The sequence below is a fragment of the Cuculus canorus genome, chromosome 20, assembly GCF_017976375.1.
Source record: "Cuculus canorus isolate bCucCan1 chromosome 20, bCucCan1.pri, whole genome shotgun sequence".
Lineage (NCBI taxonomy): Eukaryota > Metazoa > Chordata > Aves > Cuculiformes > Cuculidae > Cuculus > Cuculus canorus.
This window is the reverse complement of record NC_071420.1, coordinates 3547600-3570904: the sequence shown is the minus strand read 5'-3', so window position 1 is coordinate 3570904 and position 23305 is coordinate 3547600. Positions and strand designations below refer to the sequence as shown.

Genomic DNA, 23305 nt, shown 5'->3' with positions numbered 1-23305 from the left:
GGGAGATTGAGATGAGATCTTAGGGAGAAATGTTTTGCTGTGAGGGTGGGGAGGCACTGGCTCAGGTTGCCCAGAGCAGTGGTGGCTGCCTCAACCCTGGAGGGGTTCCAGGCCAGGTTGGATGGGGCTTGGAGCCCCTGAGCCAGTGGGAGGTGTCCTTGCCCATGGCAGGGGGTGGAACTGGATGGGCTTTAAGGTCCTTTCCAACCCAAACCGTTCTGTGATTCTACGACTGTTTCAGCCCCCAAGAAGCAAGTGAATCCAAGAGCTGTTGGTGCCGCCAGCCTCACCAAGGGACCCCAGCCCTCTGTTTCCCTTTCCAGGGGCCAGGCAGCAGCAGCAGCACTGTGGTCTTCGCACACATACTTGGGTCTGATGGGATTACAGCATCGGGCAGGTCACCAGGGCAGTAGAAATTTTCTTCCCCACCCCTGTTTTTCTGGCTACTATTATTCTGTCACTCTTGAGCGAACTGAATTGAAGGGCAGCAGGCTACAAATCCTGCCTTGCAAGTACTGCCTGGGTGTTTAACTTGCAGGAATGCACTTTTATCAGCTGATAGCTGGTGTTTTAAGAGGGCAGGGAGCTGTGCTTGTTTCCTTCTGAGAGGCTGATGACTCTACAAACTTATTTTTTAGAGTGCTCCCTTTTTATTTCCAATTTGTGGCTATAATGCAGAGATCGCATCCCTGTTAGGTTACAGGCTGCTTCTAATGAGCTCTTCCCTGTGATCTTCATGCTCAGGAGCTTTGCAAGTGGCGGCATGCTTTATAGTCATAGAAACATAGAATGGTTTGGGTTGGAAGGGACCTTAATGATCATCCAGTTCCAACTCCTCTGCCATGGACAGGAACACCTCCCACTGGATCAGGGGCTCCAAGCCCCATCCAACCTGGCCTTGAACACCTCCAGGGATGGGGCAACCACCACTGCTCTGGGCAACCTGGGCCAGGGCCTCCCCACGTTCGTAGGAAAACATTTCTTCCTAAAGTCTTATCTCCATCTCCCCTCTTTCAGCTGAAAACGGTTTCCCTCATCCTCTCCCTGCATTCCCTGATCAAGAACCCCTCCTCAGCTTTCCTGGAGCCCCTTTCAGCACTGAAAGCTGCTCTAAGGTCTCCCTGGAGCCTTCTCTCCTCCAGGCTGAACACCCCCAACTCTCTCAGCCTGTCTTTCTCCAGCAGGCAGGGTCACTGAGGAGAGATGGGTCTGGGGACTGCATGAGTGACCAGAGTGGGGCTCTGTAGCTGACAGTGCTGGAATTTTCCAATCCCGGCACCCCAGTCCACCAGGAGCAGCCCCACCTCTCGAGCCCCACAGAGGATGTGAGCTCAAGCGTGGAGTTGTGCTCTGCTTCCCTGCCCACCGCCGCATCAGCCGCAGCCATTGCCCCCCGCTGCCGCCGCCGTCGTGCCGTGCGTTTCCAAAATCGGTTCGTTCCAGGGTTAGAAAAGACCCATTTTTGTGTCCTAAGCGCTGGATTTCACAGATATGTAAGGGAAAGGTCTTAATGCCTGCAGCCTGATCTGCTAATCTCAAAGCATGGGAAGTTTTTCCTGTGAAGATTTCCTGCCCGGCTTTCTCAATGCAAGCTTGCACAAATATGTTTTAGTCCTACAATGGGTTGTAGCAGCTGGATACCTCCCACCAAGATTACTGATATTGAGGTCTGATTTTGGCGGAGAAACACAGCAATAAATTAAATGAGATGGGGAATTTCAGAGAGTAGTGCAGATGGTGGGAAACTGAGGGCAGGGATTACTTAAATGCTAACGTATGGCACAGCTTTGACTCCTTTCTTTTTTAAGGGAATAGAAAAAGCTCTGGCCTGTGCTACCAGCAATTCTGCCTCCCCCTTGTCTTCAAAGACCCTCAGGCCACCCCTATCGAAATGCTTTCTTGACAGTCAAGAAAGGAGCACCCTGTGCTCGCTCCTCGCCCTCCGTGCCTCTCTGTGCTCTCACGATCCCGCTTCTGGCATGCTTGGGTACGCTTCGGTTTTCTGCTTTCCTGGCAAATGCTGCGAAACCTGACTGTGAAATGAGATTTCTTGAATCTTTAAAGTCTTTCACTTTTTTCCTCATTAAATCTGATCCCGTTTAGGTTTGTTCGGCTGTGGGCATTCAAGTGGAACAGTGTCATTCGCTTATCCACCTCCGTCTGTGCTAAGTCCCTGTGTCTCCTGATTGATGGTTTAATTACTGTGTGTGACAGAAGCATCCAGAGCCCCATTTGGCTAAGGGTGTTTATCATTTAAGTGGTGCACAAAGTCAGTGTCTGCTGCCCTGGCTGCTCCCAGGATGGGGTTTTGCCTAGAGAGGCAGTTTTCAAGCCAGTTAATAGCCAGGTTGAGCAGCAGAAGCGTAGATGCCTGTCCCTGCCTTTCCCTGCAGTCATGTCCCTCCTGGCTGCGTGGGGACAGTGGCTTTTGAGCTGGAAAGATGGTGATGTGGTAGGTTGGGGTGAGCCACCTGAATTGGGAAGAGCTGTCTTGCAGAGGGATGGTGAGCGTTGGAGGAGCACATGGATGGATGGATGGAGAGAGAGAGGCGTGAGGACCAGCCTGGAAAGTCAGTTGCCTCACCTGGAAAGTCACTTTGCTCCAGACAGCCTGGCTTTGGATCACAGGAAGGCTCGCTCCAGATTTTACCTTGTTTTAAAAGTGAGACGCCCTGTGAGCCCTGCATGTTTTATGTTGCTTTTTGGCTTGAGCTGGCCGAGCGGCTGCCCTATGTTGGGCTGAATCCAGCGAATCTTTTTGATGTGTGTCTCCATAAGGATTTGCAGCAGTCTTCACAGCTGAAAAAGTGGAGTCTCTTACATAAAACTCAGCAACTCTCTAGGTTAAGACGCCGCCAAATACCACCTCTGTCTGTGGCCATCCCTCTAATCATTAAAATAATAACCCCAGGCAGAGCTTACAGCCCCGCTGGCAGCTCAAGGTCTGGTTTGCTGAGCCCTGTTCTGACAACTGCATGAGAAAGAGATGGTCCTTGTCCTGTGGTTGGCTCCGTAAGGAACTGTCCTCGTGCCGTGGGGAGAGGGTGGGTGCCTTGTGGGCAGTGACAAGCCAGGCTGACAGAAATGCCTCTTACCTCATGCGCACAGAGGTTTAGAATCTGCAAGGGGAAGGCACGCGGAGACCTCTTCCATGACTGTGTCTTATGTGAGGTGATGTACTTTGTGTGGCTGTGGGCTTGCAGAGCTCTTAGTTTTGTCCTTGTGGCTCCTTCTGCACGGTGGCTTGGCAGGAGCCCTGACTTCCTTGGAGCTGGACATCTTCTCAGTGGCAGCTGGAGGTGCATCCATATGACGTGAAGCTGTCCTTTATTTAGAAGCATTTACCCTGGCCAGGCTCACGCAGCTGGAGTTTGGTAGGCTGCTCGCAGGAGAGAGGACCAAACCAAATGGTCAGAAGTTTGTCATGTGGAATTGGTTGCTGTCCCAAACCAACTGACCAGGTTGGGTCAGTGAGTTAAACCAGCATTAAAAACATGCTGAAAACCCACCTGGTTTACAGGGTTGCTCATCACCCTGATGTCAGTGCACCAACTTCATGCATCTCCTTTCTGGCTTTGTGATGCTGCCTTTTCTTCTCGGGGTTAGAAATTGGAGACATGATTACACCTGCCCTGTGGCTGGGGAAGAATAAGTCATCTAAAAAAGAGCCGGTTGTGTTCAGTGGCTGCCATCTCTGGCTGAGTGCATTTCCAGCTGCTTCCTCCCCTCTGCTTCTGAAAGCCGGAATGAGGATTATCCAGAACAAATCCTGTTACCCAGCTGCTTCCATGGTGGAGACCTGCTGGGCGCAGGGATGGAACCCTTCCTCGCCCCAGCACGCCTGGCAGTGAAGGAGTCGCAGGACAGGAGTGCCCCACGGGACATAAATCACGTCCCTGGTTGCAGCTGATGTCATGGGTGAAGATTAGGGATTTTTGGGGATTTCTTTGCCAGAAAGTGGCAGTGTTGATTGCCAGGCTTAGTAGTGAAGAATTTGAAGTTGTGATTCATCCGTCAATTCACGTCTTAAGTATGTGGTGGTAAAGCTAGGAAAATCTGTGTATGTATAAAATGTTTCCTCTTAGGGAGCTGAGAAACCCTTAGGTGCAGCAATTATTATTTTACTTAATTGAGATTGAAATACCGAATACTCCGAACGTGCCAGCTCCTGTCTGTTGTGGGGAAAACTCAATTGCTCAATAGAAATGTCTTTTCATCCTGCCACACGGAAGAGAAAATAAGATTAGATCTATTGAAAGGAGAAATTCCTGACATATTTTTTTGTCGTCTGCTGAAGCGGTTGTTCAGGGCCTTGGAGGTGGCTTGGCAAAAGGCGCTTCTTCATGAGGGCGTGCGTTTGAGAAGCAGCTCCTGAGAAGGAAAATGGTTCTTTGCTGCTGCTCAGCCTTCTGGTATTTAGTCTGATCTTTTACTTTTTAATTACTCTAGCAATTAGTGTAGTTTACAGATTGTGCCTTGCCTTTGCTGTTCTCTGTGCGCTTCTTGCGTGGCATTTGCTGGCCCTGAGGATGAACCAGCCTTGTGCAGCACGTGCTGGCAGTGGAGACTTGTCAGTGTGTGCATGTGAATTATCATCCGTGTGGATGTTTGCTCTGAACCACTGCAGCCAGTGCCTTTTCTCTCCACCGTGCTGTCCTTCCCCTCGCAGTGAGAGAGGGCATCGTGCCGGCTCAGCCAGTGCTCGCCTGTTGTGTTGGAAGAGCCTTGTTTCCTTGGTGGGGTTCAGTGATCCCACAGCATCTGTCCAAAGAAAATTGCAAAATCCCACTGATCTGGCTGCTGTCCCTCCTCTCTCCCGCCTGTCCAAGCCCGATGTCTGCTCAGGTATGAGCTCTTTTCCGTCCTGTTTATGCTTCGCTTACCAGAAGAGGTTTGAGCCAGATGATTTTTCCGCGGAGGATATAATTTAATTGGAGAGAAGTGGGAGTTTGTAAAACAATCCATGGGATTGGTAGCACCTCGGCTCCTGCAGGATCTGCCCAGCTCCTTCTTGAGTCTTATTTCTGTTCTTTGAAAGCTGGAATTTCCATTGCTGTTGGTGCCTTGCCAGGCACTCTAGCAGGGTTACTTTCCTTTGGATGCAGTTCAAGAAGCCATCGCTCCTTTTCTCTATCGTTTGTCATCAAAGGGAGGAGAGCGCCTGCCCTGCACTGTCCTGCAACCTCCAGCACTGGCAAGAGTAGATGTCCATGGCCGTTCTTCAGACCCATCGCACTAGAAATGGGAATTAGGAAAGATTTTGGTGACAGGGAAGCTGAAACATCACTGTCCTGAAGAAAATACACTTTAGCACTTAAAAAAACCCAACCCAAAATCCATCCAGGGTGCCGGCAGAGGTCTCGATGAATGCCCTCCTCCACCAAAGCAGCGTTATGAAGGTGAAAGGCTCATCTTTGTGTTGTGCTTTATATTTGTACATTTAGGCAGGAGTGACCTAAGGATTTCTGAGAGATTTGTAGCATGACATTTTTATTTTAGTAAAAACTGAAGTTGGAGGTTTTAGCTAAAAAAATCTTGGGGCAAGGGCAGCTTCAATGTTGGGGTGGTTTAGGAGCCTGTGGCAGGTCCTGCCTTTGCTCATGCTGGTGCTCTGCGGGGTGAGGTGGGATGCAGTTACCGGGGGGATGAGGTGGGAGAGGAAACCCACCCTCCATGCCCTCTCCTTGGGTGCAGTCTGCTTCTGCTGGCACCGAGGATGTTTTCCAGTTCTATCCGATCATCCTTGCTTTTATGGTTCGGGCTGAATCTCCCATGGTCATAGTGTGTAGATTAAAAATATAGTTTGTTATAACTAAAAAATGAAGAGAGAAATATGCTAGGAAGGAACAGAAAGTCTGCTTGTAGGAGGAGATGACTGCAGGACAGACTGTTCTCTGATTGCTTCTCCATGCTTGTTGGTGTGATATCTTTAATCTTGGTGATGCGTATCACTTAAGGAGACTGTGTTGGGTGAATTGGTGTATGTCTGCTTCCTATGTGTCCACTTGATTTACCTGATGTCTCCTTATCCTCTGCCTTTCCTTGTCATAATGAAACTACAACAGAATTTAGGGTGGTTGGGGGAAAACCCCATTTTCCTAGAGAGAACATAGAGATTTGCTGGATATTCAGAGAAAATGCATGAGCTTTATTGACAGGAGAACGAGCTGAGCAAGTCAGCGGTGGATTTGAGATGTTAGCTTTGTGGCTTTTGTCTGCCCGAGCCTGAGCAGTATTTGATGTGCAGACTTGTTTTCAGACATTTCTCATAGCGAAGGTGTTGGCAGGTCTGTTGTTAACACCCTTGCCTTTAGGCCAGAGTATTGAAAATTCAAGTTCAGCTTGAATCTCATTTCAATGGCTTGGAAGGCTCCAATCTGATGGGCTAAAAAATCTCATCCAACTCCAGCCCTTATTAGGAGCTTAATCTGAAGTGCAGCCAAAGCCAAATAAGGGGGAGGGCAAAAAAAAAAAAAAAAAGGCAGTAAAATGGAACAAGAAATGTGCATCCAATTTACAGTATTCCTCTGCAACCTTAATTCAGCCCCCCATATGCGTTACGATGCCGTTTCTGGTTATGGGATCATGTAGGGGGTTTTTCCATGACTCCTCTGAGCAGGGAGGGCAGTCGAGCCGCCCGCGGGAAGGCTGGGGATGCGCGTGTAGGACCTCTGCCCTGCACAGTGCGGGATTTGGAGGGAAGGGAACGAGGCAAGTCATGGAAAAATAGCAAGGGTAAAGTGATGGTTAAGGAGACTGGATTCCTGCTCTGCTTCTGCCACGGGGCTCCTGTATGGCGCTGGGTAAATTTGCTTTTCATGCACAATGAGAGACTTGATTTCCTGGGTCCCCAGGCTGAGGGTTGAGTTGCAGTAGTACGGAGTGCTCCTGCTGCAGATGATCTCATGGGAGGTTGTACGTCAAACATTTAAAACACCACTCAGTGCTATTTATTTTTTAAAAGGGGAGCTGTAGGCTGCTTCTGGAAGCGGATGCCCAGAGCTTCTCTGTGCCTCTTTTCTTTGGCTGCAAACCGGAGGTGTTGTGAATATAGTTCTCTAGGATTTATGAAACTAAATTCACGATCATTTGAGAAATCCCAGTCTGCAGTGGCAAGACGCCTTCATTTTTGCCTTGGAGCAGCACATGAAAAGTGTGAAGTGAAGTGGAGTGGGCTGAGTGCCGCGCATGAACAACCCTTTGAAAAGCTAAACTGAATAATTCCTTGCTTGTTGAGCATCTCTATTCTTGGTGCTAACTGCGTCAGGACTGTGTGCTCACGTGGTATGTGGCCGTGCTGTAAAGACCCTATGCAAGTGGACCAGATTAAAGCTACAGAGAAAACTAATTTCCAGCACATCCTACTCTTTCAGAGCTTGGCAACTGTAGCGTTCTCTTAATGCAGCCCTTCAGATGTAAATATGGTATAAATTATGGGACCAAGCAAGGAAGGATTGGTGTGCAGAGGATAAAGGCGTTGCTTTGTAGCAAATCTTATAGGGAGGAGGTTGAATTCCTCCATCTGAAGGTAGTAACTCATTTGAGTTTCTGACCTGTAGCAGAAAATGGAAGGATTTTGGATCATCCAGGAAGGACCTTGTGTGGAGTTCAGGCTGCTAACGCCAGATGTCTGCTTTTGGTTTATCTGTACGTGGGTTGTGTTTGATCTTTAGGTTGGCCCACTGTTGCGTGTTGGAACCTCTCTTGCAAAATAACTCCTGTGTCCATCGAAGAAAGAGGTTGAGGGAGTTGTTTCTTCTGTGGTTTTATGGAACTCTATACCATCGTCTGTCTCTAAGGAAGATGTGACGCACAACGGCTTTGCAGCTATGCAGCTTGATGGAGAGGCGCATAGCCGCGGATGCTGTCGCAGGGATGCTCCAGCAAGAGTTTTGCCAAGTTGAGAAGTAGCTAGCTTTTCCCTTCTCCAATACCCTCTGGACTTCATTCCGGCTTATCTCCTTCCCCTCAAAATGTGAATTAGGAGCTGCAAAGCTCTCTGTAGGAAGAGCAGCATGTTTCATACCAGCCTGGCAAGAAGATCCCCATCAGCTGGGCTGTTGGGAGGCAGGGCTGTGCTCAGCCGTGCTCTTCCAGGTTTTGAATGCAGCTCCCTTAAATCAGCAGATGTTGTCAGGCGTGCACAGGCAAAACCTTGCTCTAATTCTCTAATTATAAAAATCCCTGGCAGAAGCTCCGTGTGAGTCAGCTACAAAAAAATTACTTAGGACAAAAAAAAAAGGTTAAGGTATAAGGCTGAGTTTAGCACACAAGAAGAAGGGAAGCTGGGGCTTTCTGTAAATCCAGTCAGTCCCCCAGTTTACCCAGTGTCCCTGTGTGGAGAGAACAGCGAGGGGAGACGCAGAGTGGTGAAAGCCCAGGGGCTCATCCTGCTCTGCCCGCTGCTCTCTGAAGCTGAGGCTGGTTGGAGAGTTTCCTGTCCACTGCCACAGGAGAGATGGCACAGCTCCAGCTTGGGAATTGGGGCAGGACAGCCCCCTTCCCTGTCAGCCTGGAGGATGAGGAGACCGTTGGGTTCGTGTTTGCCTTTCACCTTGCTGCACACACTGACCGGCACAGAGAGCCAAGAAAACCTTGGATCCGGACAGATCTTCCATTATCTGCAAAGGTTTTTTGCACCACTGTCTCTTAGGAAAGCTGCCTTTCTTTTTCCTTCTATAAACGTTGGATTTGATTTTATTTTTGTTACAAAGCCCACATAACTAATTTCCCTTGGAATCTTTTGCAGGCGTCTGCTCTGAGTGTGTTTTGGCCTCACTGCCCAGTGCTGGGTTTGAATCTCAGTCGCAGTGGTGGGAAGTTTTTAGAATTAATGCCAGTTGTATTTTTTTAAGAGAATCACAGTGTCCGTTTGTGGGTTTTAAACAAATATCCTTGGCTTTATGTTTTGTCTATGGGTAGCTGGTATCCAAAGGGTGTGTAGCCAACAATGGCGATTTGGCAAGGATGCAGTGTTCCCCCTTTGTCAGAAATGACTGTGTATTTCTTTTTGTAACCTAGCGTGCACCTTCCCGACCCCACTGCTGCTCTGACCCCCTGCAGCCAGCAGGAGATGTGCCTTTGGCTCCAGCTGCGCACAGGCTCCCAAAGGAGGTGTGTGGAAGCCCTGTCAGGGAGTAATTTAAAATCACTCCTGGGGAATCTGACATAGGAGGCAGTCCTGCCTGGTCTGGTGCCTCTGGGAATGGATGCGTCTTTACAGGATTGTCTTTGTGGCTGGGCAAAATATTTGCTTGCGCTTAGCATGCACTTGCCCTGAATTTTCTGCCTCCACTGGCTCCCTTTTCACTTTGGTACCTAGTTTTAAGATGTGGCTCCTGGAGCAGAAGGTAATTTTTCAGGATGTAGCACCATCCTTTCGATCCTGACCTTCTCTTTATTCCCTTTCCAGGATGTGTTTTGTAACACCGCTCTCCCTGGCCGACCTGCCGGCACAGGTTGCTGGCAGGGAGGTGAGCATCTTTAGCCACCGTTCTGCGACCCACAGGCGCTGGCATCCCTCCCTCCAACCAAACACCGAGCACAGCCTCTTCAAACTGCCTTGTCTTGCCCAGGAGCAGCTGGGATCCAGGAGGGCTGTTTTCCCAGGGATACCCATCTTTGCTGGGGTGGATGGTGGGCTGTGGCAGCCACTCACAGATGCACATGTCTGTTTGTGCCTCTGTTGTTCAGGTTTTTGTCAGCATTTCCAATACAAAAACTAGTGTTTTTGTATTGGAAAAAAATGCAAAGGATGCAAAGTGTTGGCAGCACTAGGTTGTCTGCAAACTTGTTGTTTGGATTTGGGTTTTTTTAATACACCTTTTTCCAAGGAGCTTTTATGAATGCGTGGCTATCCAGTGTCTCCAGCATGGCAGTGACTGTAGCCCGCGTCTGCTGTGCTTTTTATAATCCTTTTCCCTTTGGTCAGCAGTTTTTATAGTTCTTTTCCTTTTGATGTTGGTCACTGTCAGCAAAGAAGTTTGAAGCTAGCCTGATCGGTAATATAAAGTATTAGTGAAGAAATGAAAAGCGAGCAGAAGACCGTGTGGTGGTGGTACCAGCAGGAACACTCAGTGAAAGGAGCTGATAGTAGCACTGAAGAAGGTCAGTATAAATATGCCTTTCATCTGGAATGGGAGAAGGAGGTAGAAATCCTGAAATCAGGTTTCTATCTGCATGAAGCTTCCATAACTGAAGAGCTGCCTATATCCTAGAAAAGGCTTTTATTTATTCTTTGGAATCCGGAGTTTGTAGAGCACGTGTTGGCCATGCATACTCTCAGCTTTACCATAAATCTGCGTTTTGGCAGTGCTCGTCCAAATGCCATATTATCCAGATAGGAACAGATAGAGGATTAAAGCAGAATCCTTTGCCATTTATGGACTCCCTTGGGGAATACATTGTAATATTTTTTTAATCCGCTGAAGGGTAACCACAACTACCCAGTGCTGCACATGCTAAATCTTCCCTGTGGCCTTCCTGTAGACCTGCAGAAGGGAAAGGAGGGATGCGGTGAGGTGGTTCAGCTTGCAGATCTGAAATAGCATTGTTCAGGCTTTACTGATCTGCCACCTGCTGATTCCCTGGGATTCAGTACAGAATCTGGGACAAGAGCTTATTTTTTTTTTTTGCAGATGGGCTGAATTTGGAGCTTTAAATCTCTCCTTTCTTAAGCAAGTGCAGTCTTGGAAGGTACTACCTGTCGAAGCATCTTTCTGTAGAATTTGCTATGGCTTTCCCTTCTGCTTCGTAGCTGTCTTGACAAACTCGGGTCCTGTGTGTCTGGGTGTCCCTGCTGGCGTGGGAGTGGAGGAGTGGGCTGGGTGCCAGCCTGCCAGACAGACTCTGGAAGCATTCAGCGGAGCTGCTGGCTCAGACTGTTCTGATACCCTTCAACGAACTGAGCAGCAAGAATTTACCCGAGAAGGGCTTTTCTCCTCCTTTTGAAATTGTTGGTAATCCAGAGTGCTGGTTTGTGCAGTTTAACCTTTTGGTCCCTGGCATTGCCCAATGGAGAGAGGAGGTCCTCAACCCTCCCAGAGAAAACACAGAAGACCAAGTCCAGTTGTGCTTGAATTTTACACTTCTGTATATCGGGGCCCTGTAGAAGGGTCTGTGCGGGGGATCTTCAACAGTGTCCTGGTGAGCAGTACCATCAAGAACCAGCTGGACTATCAGGTACCCCATTGTTTGTCCACTGCCTTGCAAAACTCTGTTTGTAGTTCATAACATGCAGAGCAAATGCCATGAATTTGATAATTGAAGACAAGCGAAGTTTTTGTGTAGAGATGCAGCATTACAGACCAGCTGGCTCTGATTTGGTTTCTCCAGGCTTGGGAATTTCCTGGGTTTGGGTGTTTGTTCCAGCTGCCCAGCCCCGAGCAGCCTCTGGGTGTGCATTTGCAAGGGGCCGGGGTGTGCTTCTTGCCTGCTCCATGGGTGGGGGGAGAGCAATGCAAAGACTGTGAAATGCTGATTCCTCTTCCAAAACTCTTTTGCATTTTATTCGGGAGCAGATTTGTTCTTGGTGGAATCTCCATCCCTGGAGGCGTTCAAAAAGCCTGTAGATGTGGCGCTTCAGGCATGGTTTAGTAGGCACTTGGTGTTGGGCTGGCAGTTGGACTCGATGATCTCAGAGTTCTTTTTTAAACTCAGTGGTTCTTCTGGGGAGGGGAGCACACCTCACTTCCCACACCCCTCTCAGGCAGGGCTTAATGCAGCCTTTTTTGTCAGTGCTTGCTGAGAAACAACAAAAATCAGAAGCAAGCGGATGGCCAGTGCTTGCTTTCTCCTTTATATGCCTGCTTAATTGGATAATAAGTGTGGCCTTGCACTTTCTGTTTACTTCAGGGTTTGTTATGGAAAACTGAGATGGATTTTTCCTGGTTCTTGCATGCACAGTAAGCCAACAGGATGCAGGACGCGAGTCTTGCTGTGACCTGGGAACTCAGGCTGTTCTTCTGTGGCCACCTAGTCATCAGCTGATTGCTCAGTGCCTCCATTGCACCTCAGTGATCAGGAAGCCTCTCTTCTCGTGCCTGCAGGCACTTGCACTACTTGCCACTACACAGGGGCTTGTTTCAGGTTGCTTTTGTTGGAAATAGGGGCATTTGGGAGAAGAGATGTCTTTAAGGTATCTCTGTCTTCACCTCTGGACCTGGTGAATTCTCGGAGAACATGAGGAGGGAGTCTATCTGCATCTTCAGCTGGTTTTGCTCTCCCCTTTTAGTACAAGAAAATTGCCCCCTGATCTTGAGGTTATTTTTGTTCAGACTTTTTCTCGAGTGCTGGGTTTCTGAGCCTGTATTTCCCACCTAGGAAATTGTTGTTTTTTTTTTTTTTCGCCTGTGCCTTGTAATTCCTGGGTGGTTTCTGTAATTTATCACTGCCAACTTGTCAGCAGAGACTTTGAATAAAAGCCTTTGTAGTGTGCTGTATAAACATGAAAGTACCAGGTTTTTAACTGGCTTGCTCACATGGCTTTCCTCTGCAAAGCTTTAGCCAAAACACTCCGCTAGATAAAAGCGATGCTGAGAAAGTCCAGGTCAGCCGGAGATTGTCTGAGAAGGGGTATAACATTGATCTTTGTTTTAGTTTTACTTTTATTTCTTGTAACCTCTCAGTAAGAGCAGGGAATGAGGATAAATTGTTTTCATCTCTTGATGGTCAAAGACGAAGATGGATGAGGCCTGGAAGAAGCTGTTAAGTAAAAGCCTGGCTGCGTCCCCCCTGTCTTACATCTTGGATGAAGTCGGATTCATGCTTCCCAGGTGCCTTTCCCCTCACTCCTCCGTAAATATCTGAGCTGGTGAGTTATTGCCTTGAGTTTTCTGAGCTCTTTGAGCTAGAATGGGGTTGGGACCTCTCATCGGTCACTCACCTTTCACCTCTGAGGGCTGCATTTGGCTCAGGTGGGGCATTAAATGCACATGGTTTAGTGTCCCGTGGGTCACATCCTGCTAGGCCTGCCCGAGGTGCTGGGTGTTTGCTGTAGCTCCGCAGATCCAACAAACCAAGGTTTTAGATCTGAGCATCTTCCCATAGCGTTTATGAGTGAAGAAAGGACAAAGGAGGCTTTGGGTAAGAGGCAGTGTGATGTTTGGGTTCAGGCTCTGGGATTTCAGAGTCTTTGTTCGCCATTCTCTGTGCAAATTTTCCCAGAACAGGAATAGCTCTCATCTGCATCCCGGATTCAGATCTTGGAGACGTTTCCAAGAAACTTTGGGCAGTATTTGTACGATTTTGAGAGGGCACAGGTGGGATGGACCACTGGGAAGTGGGATTTCCTGGCTGGCGACTGAGGGAGCAAAGGCATTGTGCGTGTGGACGGGCTGTAGCGCAGCAGTGTTGGTTTTTTAGGTATTTAGTGAATTCTGTTTGTAGAAATGGAGTCAAGTGCCAGCGGGGTTGAGAATGTGAGACCATTGAGTGAAGGAAATGGTTGTGTCGGAGCTCCGATATTTTGCCCTGTTCATAAGAAGAAGCCCTATTTGAGGCAGGGTGGAAAGTGTTGCTGTTTGGCACCCATACGCGGTGTAATTAGGACTTGCTTCACATGTGAAGCTGCTCTGCTGGCTCTGCTCTGCTCCGGGGCAGCCGTGCCTTGGCAAGTCCTGCCTCTCCGGTCAGCATCTCATGGATGGTGGAGGGGCTCCTGGTACCCATGTCCTTGCACAAGGCTCTCTCAATGTTGTCATTTTCTTGATGAGCGTCAGAAGATGACGTGGCTGTGGGTGCAGGCGGGGATTGCTGGTCCCTAGTGTTCAGATTTGCATGCTCAGGCACTGGTGGGGAGGGTGTGTTGGAGAAATGCTCAGCTTTGCACTGGCGAGCGGGGGCTCCGTGGGGTGCTGCAATCGCTGGGCTTGAGTTTTGAAGACAAGACAATTCCTTATAAAAACACATTACTGCAATTTGCTGCTGCTGAAGTAACCCCTGGCTGGCATCCTTCATAATGTCATTAAGAGGGAACCAAAGCTTGAAGAGGCCTTTTTACCCTCTTGGCTCTTTACCCTAAGCCAAAAGCTTTCGGGTGGGGAGGAGCTGGTGGGAGCTGGTCAGGCAGGATGCTGGGCACTGGCCCTCCAGTGCGTGGCGGGGCGGCTGCCTTCCTGCCTTTCCTGCCCTTTGATGTGCTGCAGGGTGTGTAATGAGCATCTGCCCTCTAAGAGAAAACAGATTTGAGTTCTAAAGTTGAAAAAAAAGAGGGAGCAATTTTGCTTAATCATTTTCACACAGATCTGCAGGCGTTGCTGTTAAGAGCGAGCAGCATCGAGTTCAAGGGCAGCCTTGGCTGCTTTGAGCTCTCCTGCAGCTTCTGCAGTCTCAGGCAGACATTGATGTTCCAGATGCTGTTCCCAGCAGTCGGATCAATGACATGCTTATTCAGACTTTTCATTTTTTAACCAAAAAAAAAGAAGTAGATTATACTTTCTAAGATCATCTGAAGTATCAAGGATCTTTGAGCTATTTTTTCTTTTCTGGTATAGGGCATTGCAAATTATTTCCTATTTATGAACACCACTCAGGAAGGAGAAGGAAGTGAGCTGCCTGCCTGGTACCTTGGTATTCACCCATTCTTTCCCTCCAGCTTCTAGTCTCTGCTGGAAATGCAGGATGTTGTATTCCAAACACAAGGCATTCATTTCAAGGAGAAAGGACTTAAGTGTAGTAATGCCCTGTGCCTTGCAAGCTGTGCAGGCTGTCCTGGTCTGGGAAAACTACTGACTGACTGGGAAAGTGCTGGAAAGCTTTGGAGATTTGATTTAAATCTGATGAAAATGCAAGACTGCTGCCTGGTTGGCTTGTCAGCTGCCAGCAGCCATTGAGGTGGCTACAAAAACGGCTGCTGTGAGTTTGCTGCTGTGGTTTGCCAAAGCTGGCCTTGTTATTTCCCAGTTTCCATCTCTAGGGCATCAATGCCGCCCACCTTTGAGAGCCTGGTGGTGGTTGGTGTGTTGGTTTGGAGGTGGAGAGGCACTGCGGGAGGCTCATGTCACTTACCCAAGTCCCTGGGCTTGTCAGGAGCTATTGCGGTGTTGCCCTGTGAGTCCCATGGGAATGAGAGTCCTTAACTGCCCCAGCTCTCTTACTTGCTGTCCTGGTTGATGTTGTGATGGACAACAGCATCTTGTCCATCTCGGTAGGAGTTTGGCTGGCTACTGGGTCAGATCCCGAAGCCTGTGCTTGGCTTTCAGCAGCGTGAGCATGCAGCATCTGAGCAGACCTGTCGTCTTGGCTGGGGTAGATGTTGCAGGTTAATTTTTGTCCGTTTGGGCTCTGCATGCTGCATGAGGAATATAGGACCAAAATCTGCGAAGCAAACTGGAATGAGGCTGCAGGATTTGTTCTCATTAGTGTAAAATCATAAAGTCTGGTGTTTCTGATGTCTCTAAGGAGGGAAGGCAAATTAACTCCTGGAGAATGTAACCAGAGGATACTTAAGAGGCAAATTGTTCGCATACTTTCTTTAAAATTTGCATGAGTGTAGTAAAAGGTCATCATAACTGCAGAGTCTTCTCCTCAGATCCTGATTGCAAGAGCCTGTTGCTAAGTGTTCCTGGAAACAGAATGAAGATGAAGCAAGATAATTGAACAAGAAGGAGGGAGAGGGGGCAAAAATGCCTGGAGCTCGCAGCCGAACCTCAGAGCTACCGAACAAGATGAGTGTGTTGGAGTTTGATTCGGTAGCTGCATTGAATCGGTTTTGATCCAGGGGTGAGGAAGAGGGTGACCAAGCCCTAAACTTCCTAGTAGATTCTTGGAAAAAGCTGCTTGGATGCAAGCAGATGTTTTGCTTGTGTTTCCTGTGGCTCATCCAGCTCCAAACTCGTTGCTTCGTAGCCGTGAGGCTGGAGCAGGGATGGGAAGGCAGAGAGTGCTCCCAGGGCAGTTTGTGCCCTTTTTCTGGGTAAAATCTCTCTTCCTGCAGTGTGCATTTTGTTATACCAGCCTCTTCTGGATGGTCAGTAATCATGGAAAGCAAAGGATAAAACAAGAACATAAACAAACACATCCAGAGCTTGACTAATTCAGAAAGCCTTCAGCTCTGGGTGACTCCAGAGGGTTATTATTTGCCCGTCTCAGGTCAGGCTCCCCTCTGAGGAAGCAACTGCTGGTTCTTTCATGTATGCAAAATCAAATAACCCCCTGATGCAGTGCCTTTTTATTGCTGAAAAGACAAGGAAGCAAAATTTCCTCCTTAACTTTAGTCTTTCTCTAGTCAGAGCTCTTGTAAAACCACCAGGCTTTCTCCCATCTCCATGGATCGATTTCCTGGAAACAGTTTTAATAACTGTTTCTGCAGTGATTTTTATTATCCCAGAGCATTTTACAAACTCTGAATATAATAACAGCTGAAATACAGCCATATCTGAGGAAGGTCAGGTTGCTGCCAGCACACAGCAGTTGTCGTCATTTCATGAAAGAACACACAATCAGCTCTTCCTTTTGCACAGAACCTTCCTTATTCCCACCAAAAAGATGAGGTAGCACCCCTACCGTCAAGGCCTCTGCATCACCTCCTGGTTTGCCGTTGATGCGAAGCCTTGACGGCAGAGCGGGCGCCGGGCAGCCGAGCCTCCCCCTCCAGCTGGAGCTGGCTGTCAGTGGAGGGAATCAATACGCCCCATCTTCTCTGACATTTTGATGGCCCCAGTGGGATTCGTGTTGTCGTCGGTTCCTGGCAGCAGCCTCTTGTTTCGCAGTGGCTGCCTTCGTGCCGTGCTCGGGGCGGTGGGAGGGATGCCGTGCGCCAGGCTTGCTCGTGCCAGAGGTCAGTCCTACCTTCTCGGTGCCGTGTTTCATCCATGTGCTGACTGGGCTTCACCTCTTTGGGAAAACTGTTCTGTGGTTTCAGTCAAGTCGGGATTTAGCAGGAGCTTTGGACCTTGCTACTCATTTATCACCATCCCTTTTAATTGGGATCTTTTTAATTGGTTGCAAGACACACCGCTCAAGCCTTAACATAAAGAATAGGGAGCCCCAGCCTGTAGACTCAGTCCTCCCAGTCGATGGCTCTGGAGCCAGGGGCCTCCTGTGTCTTGGTGCTGGGTTTTGCGGCATGGATTGAGTTCCCTCGCTTGCCCTGCAGCTGGCCCACCATGTGTGAGTGTCCTAAACCCTACATCCCCTTGGCCTCATCTGCCTGGCCCCTTCTAGGCTCACCCAGCACTGGTTATCCCTTCCCTCCCTCTGTGCCCAGCCCACATCTCTGCTCCTTCCCCCAGCCCTCCCAATTTCTTTCTCCTTGCACCTAGTGCCATCAGCTTGATGGCAAAGCACCTCCACAAAGGATCATCTGGGTGGGGAAGGGGCTTCTCCAGCCTCCCGCTGGCTGGCTTGTGCTGCGGTTGAGACATTGGTGCATCTGAGCTGTGGTCAGCTTTGTTCAGCTCCGGTGTTTGATGTGTGCAGGTGATTGATTGCAAATGCAGGGCTTGCAGTGGCGTGTAGGCATCAGTGGCTCGGTGTCAGGCAGGCTGATGTTCCCAGCTTGCAGCCTTTTTGCAGAGGAGCTGAGCGTCAGTCTAGGAAGCAGGAGGAAAAGGAGAAGTGCTCAGCAGGGGAGTGTTTTTCCTGACCCGTTCCGTCTATCCTGCCTGTGTCACCAGTTGGTCTGATGGTCTTCCCTGCAGGGCACCCAGTGCCAGCAGATGCCATCGTGACTCTGAGCTTACCTGTGCTTGTGGAGCACTAGAAGAAGACACGGAGGCCATGAATGCACATTGTCATCGGTGGTTTAGCCCAGAGCAGCTTCAGAGGTGAGATGTTTGTGAAGGATGGACAAAAATGGCTTTGGAGAAGAAGTGCCTTGCGAGCACTTGGCTGTGCTGGGTCCACATGGGCTGTGTAATCCCCTTCCACCCTCAGAGCCGAGGAGGAGATGGGTAACACTGAGCTGTCACTGGTAGGGAGTGCTCTTTCCAGCTGGAGCTTGAGAGCGCTTTGGATCTCTTAGCTCCTGGCGTATTTTGTCCTGAGTGTGGTTATGGACTGAACCTTTTGAGCTGTGCCACCCTCCAAGCTGCGGAGCAGAGCCCGTTGCCTGTCTTGCATGCAAAGCCCAGAGCTGCCCCAGCAGCACACACCGTGAGCAGACACGGCGGCTGTGGCTGTGGCCTTTCTGGCTCTGCAGCTGTGTAACCTTTGCATGAAAATCCTCCTTGGGTTGCAAACCAGGAGTGCTACCAGACTAAGATTCGATGCGGTCAGCTCTGAGACACTGAAATGTGGCTGTAGGGAAGGGCAGACCCGATGTGCCGTAACCAGTGTACCCTCTCCAGAGATCCCTGGAGCACCTGCAGGAAAGTAGTTGCTTTTAAATCATTTTGAGTGTTTGCAGTGATGCGAGTCCTGTGTTGAGTGGAGGTGACGAAGCTTCAGCAGTGATGCTACATATGGGCTATGGCATTTCAAAGGATGTGGTGTACTGCAGGTACACCCAGTGGGTGTATCGCCAGCAGTGGCACAAGAATGTGTTTGCAGATGGTGTGGTAGGTTTGCAAGGGTTTTCTGTGTTGCAGATGTCGTGCTGCCGTGCCCCAGGGAGGTGGCTGCTCCCAAGCTTCTTGGCCAGTGCTGCAGCATCCTGAAGCCCTCGCTCCCCTGGGTGCCTTACAGTGCGAACAAATACTCTGTTGTTTTCTGTCATGGTTTTGGTCTGACTATGTAAGGTTCCCTCTCAAATTAACCGCTGAAAACAAAACAGAAATCACGCCAATACCTCATTGTGTCCATTAAAACAACAACAACAATCATGATTTCCCTGCAGATTTAAAAGGCTTTTGAATTTGGTGGGAACTGTCTAAACTCGGGGCGTTTCAGAAATGTTTGTTTCTCAGTGATTGCAGGGCATTTGACCTCGAGATTACCACCAGCGCTCGATGCCAGGTGCCTTCGAGCAAACGGTAGCAGCAAAAGCAAAGGCAGTGGGTAGGAAACCCAGGTTGTAAAGTGCAGTGCTGCTGGCCGCCAGCCTGCTTCCAGTGACAGATGAGACTGGGGACCAGGAGAGACCCTGACCTTCGATTCAACGTCCCAGGCTGCCACCCCACCCCTCGCCTTTCCTATAAGCAGATGGGAAAATATCCCTTCCCCACAGAGAGAAATTATTATTTTTTCTCATTACCTTTGTGTTTACATAGCTGTTTCTTACTCAGTGCTAGTCATTTGGGGGTGTAATTTATAGGGGCCACATATGATGCACTTCTGCATGTGTCTTAGATTTTTCCCACAAACGCTTTAACTCCCTCCATCCTCAATAATTTCTCTGTTTGTCTTGCTTTACCTATGAGAAAAGCATGAAAAAATACTGGTGAAGAACAGGTCACAGAAAGTGGGTTCGAGGTGCTGGCAGACCTCCTGAGTTCTGCACCCACCTTAGTGCCAGCCCCGTTCTCCTGGAGTAACGATAGAGAGTGCTTAACCAGCGCAGAACTGCAGAGAGTAAAAGCTGTTTATGAAGTAGCTCAAGATGCTTACATGTAAGAGGTAAAACAAGGCGTGGAGGTAAAAGGCATTTCTTAGGAACACGTGAAGGTGCGTTTCCTAGTCCAGGGTACGATGCTGTATCCCTGCATTCTGCATCATCTTTGGGCTGCTGAATATAATTTGAGGAACACCTGGAAAAAAAGAGGCTTAGAAAAGACATCCTTGTAGTATTGATAGACCAGCCTGTCTTGTGGCATGATTTATTGCCTGCATTGTTATCTGTATGTTTAGATAAATGCTGCCTTTTTTCACCCTCATCCTGAGATCAAATCAAGCTGCCAGCCCAGCGCGACTTTGAAATGTGCACGTAGAAACCAACCAGGCCACCTCTGGTGTTGGCCTCAGCCCCTGGGGCTTTGCTTTCCATAGATCATGTTAACCACTCTTCAATTCTGCTCAAATGAAATGTTTTCCTATCAGATACGGGCTGCAAAGGATCCAGCCTGTCAGCCTGCATGTGCGTCAGGAGGAGAGGAGGCAGCTTGTGCTCCGAGTGGGGTGCACGCGAGCCATATGCTGCTTCGCCCTCAAATAAAATGCTCAGCTCGCCGTCGGTTGGACGGCTTAGCGCAGGAAATTGCAAAGAGCAACGGTGCCAGCGCTGGGTGACCAGAAGGAAGAAAACGGGAGGAAGCCAAGAAGCTGGGATGCAAGGTTGGGCTGGCGCAGGTCCCTCACCCCAGGGCCGTGGCTGCAGAGCTCCTCAGGGAACAAAGAGCAGCCCACTGCTGGCAGCTGTGCTGCCAAAAAACCCTGCAGAGAGGATTTCCTTCTGCTTCGGCTCCAAAGCATTTGCTGTTGTGTTTAATGGCCGTAAGAACAAAAAAACAGCGTTGCAAGCTGGCTCCTGTCAGGGTCCCCCCTGCCAGCCCTGGGGTGATGTGGTGGCCGTGAGCTGGACCGTGCCGTGCCAGTCTCCCACCGTGGAGCTGCTGCAAGGAGACGATGGAGGTGAGAAGTGGGGCTTTGGGTGGGGTTGGTTTATTTTTTGCTCACACCAAGTCATATTGCTGGAATGCGAATGGTTAGGGGAGCATCCCCAGCAGGCGCTGCGGGGCCAAGTGCTGGAAGAAACTGGTCCTAGGGTTGGTTTTAACTGGGCTTTCTCCTACCGTAGGCAGTGTGGTGGCATAGAAGGGAATGGTAACATGGTAGCCTCGCTGCCCACCGGTCCATGTGTGCCTGTGCCGTCAATCTCAGCTGTTCATATTGATCTTGTTTATTGCAATTCCAGATCCTCCCTCCTCAGCTCATTAACGTTCTCAGAGCAGACCATTGTATTTTGTAATTAGATTTTGATTTACTTTCGGAGAGAAGCAGCAGCACAATAGGCATTAATTTATCCCAAGCCTTGCTCAGTCTCCTCCGTGTTGCAAGGTCAGACCTTGGCGTGCACCATCTGTGCATCAGTGGCTCCCCCAGCTATCTGGCTGCTTGTTGTTCCCGCACTGCTTTCCCGATCATTTAAGGGAGTTCCCTTATGCACGAAGGGAAAGGAGAAGCGAGGGAGGGCTGGAAGAGGAACCTTCGCTGGAGCTGAGCTTGAATCACAGGGACAGGCGTGACCTGGATTTCAATGGCCAGGGCGAGGGAGCAGCCTGTTCTGCAGCCCGGTGCCTGCTGCCTGCCGAGCCTGGGTGGCCCCCGGTGCTTGTAAACCCTTTAAGGCACGATGTAAAAGCCACAATTTAACATCGCAAGTGAGTGAGGACAGAAGGGTCCCCTGCAGCGCCCGACTGTGGGAGTGGAGTGGTGAGGATGGCTGTGGCTGTGTCTCCAGCCTGGAGCCCGTCTGTGTGGTGGAGCTGGAGGCAGAGCTGGGACACGGGCTCTGCTGGTTCCTGTGGCCCTGGATCAAGCGTGCTTTTGCACCCGAGCGCTGCTTGTGAGTTCCTCAGGTAGACTTTATGTTTCAGCCTGTGGCTCTGGAATGAGGGACTGGCAAGAGCTGTGCTTGTGGCTGTAATGGAAACCCCACGGCTCTCATATGGGCACTTATGGGGCTGCTGAGGAGCAGAGGCTTTCCAATGCCTTGGTGGAGGAATTGCTCAGGCCCTGGGGGTGTTGCCTCCAAGGGTGTTTTTTTGGAAGAAAAGTGCCTTTGCATTTCATTGCGCAGAAGGCAGCAGCCGTTGGTGTTGGGAATGTGGCTGTTATTGATGGGGGATCTGCTTCTGAGTTTTGAAATCAGCTTTGTCTCCTTTCACTGGTCAGGGTAGAAGCGTGGCTTGAAGGATGAGCAGAGGCAGTGTCTGCTGTGCTGCCGGGGCCTCTGAAACTTCTGCATCTCCTGTGTAGAGGCAAATCCCGATGCTGTGGAGGATGGCGGTGTGAGAGCTTTTATGGTCCGGGTTCACACAACAGTGGAGAAACACAGCCCTGAGCGAGGGTGGGAGGACTGGCCAGGGCTCGTTGCACTGCAAGAAGCTGTGCTTTATCTTTGCCAGCATTAGCTGCTGCAGCTCAGGGTTTATGTTAGTAAGCGAATGTGACCAAGGGGTGATAAATCATCAGCACAACCAAAAATAGCACCCAGCAGCTGATGGAAGTAGGGGATCCCTTCCCCACCAGTACCCGCAGAGCAGGAGGGGATTTCATCCGCCCCGGATGGGTGCCAGTCCTGTGCAGAAACAGCCGTGGGCTGCTGGGGAAACCTCTCATCTGGGTCCTTTATCTGGAAAAATTACTGCAGCTGCCTGCAAACTTTTCCAGCATGCCTCTCAGACAGGTATTTCCCAGTCACCGGGGCAGGGGACGTAACCGAGCCAGCAGCCGGTGCAGAGAATGGCTTTGTGACTGATGCTGTGTGCTGCTGCCTGGCCTGATATCTTGGGATCGCCTCAGACCTCCAATAATAAGTGAGCGTTTCAAAGCCTCTCGTGGCTGGTCATGGATGGAGTCACAGAGAGAGCCCAGGCTGTGGTTTCCAAGTCCTCCAGGACATTGTGGTGATGCTTTATGTAGGGATAAGGTTACTGGAGGAATCTGGTGACTCTGTTGTTTCCACTGACTGCTGTACTTCACCACCTGCACAGGAGCCAGAGATGAAGCTGATCAGCCCGTACGGCATCTTGCGAGGGGGGTATTTCCTCGCTCCTTCTCCAGTGGGCGTTCTGGAGTGAGCAGTGAGTTTGGCAAGCGCGCAGCCTGAACCAGGAGCGAAGGGCGCTCTAGAGGATCAGCTGCTTTCAGGCTGAATAGACCGTAGATTATTTCCACATCTGTGTTAGCTTTGGCTTGATCCCACAGATTTGCAACAGCTGTTGGGAAGCGGAGCAGAGATCCCTTCTTTAAATGGATGATCAAATCCTCGGTGTGAAGTATGTTATTTCTATGTCATCCTCTTCACGGCAGGAAAAAACAGCTTTTAAAAAGTCGCTGAGGCAGCACTCTGCCCTGCTGCCTGAGCTAGCATCCCATCATCCTGCGGTTTCAGAGCAAGATGTAATTTGCTTCCTGCATCCCACGCCCAGCCTAACACAGGATGCTTTGCGAGGTGCACGGTTGGGCAGGTAGTTGTACAGGAGATGCCTTTTTTCTCCTGATTTCCCCTTCCTGCCAGGACCACAACCAGCAGGTATACGCTGAATGGGACCAAGGAGGAGCTCATCTCATTTTCAGAGCCCGTGTGCGTGCAAACCCTCAGCAGTTTACCCTGAGGAAAAGTATACAGTAAAATAGTTTACTACAAGGTGGGTGTAGGTCATCCTGGTGATGAGACGAGGTCGAGTGTCATTGCTGGAAGCTGCAGTTCAGCTGCGAAATGGCTGTGGGAATCCCATAGCGAGCTATCTTGTCCAAAAAGTCCAGC

The 23305-nt window shown here is 49.7% G+C and overlaps 1 protein-coding gene across 2 annotated transcripts in view; it reads left to right on the top strand.

Moving 5' to 3' along the window:
- The window catches only part of NXN (nucleoredoxin), a 54395-nt gene that overhangs the window by 12336 nt on the left and 18754 nt on the right, over positions 1-23305 (top strand). Inside the window, exon 1 of one of the 2 annotated variants that reach the window (XM_054084822.1) lies at positions 20425-20445. The exons of the other annotated variant lie outside the window; for it this stretch is intronic. Coding sequence (XP_053940797.1) covers positions 20440-20445 — 6 coding nt within the window. The 5' untranslated portion in view covers positions 20425-20439. Of the gene's footprint in view, positions 1-20424; positions 20446-23305 lie in introns of those variants that run through there. 2 annotated transcript variants of the gene reach the window in all.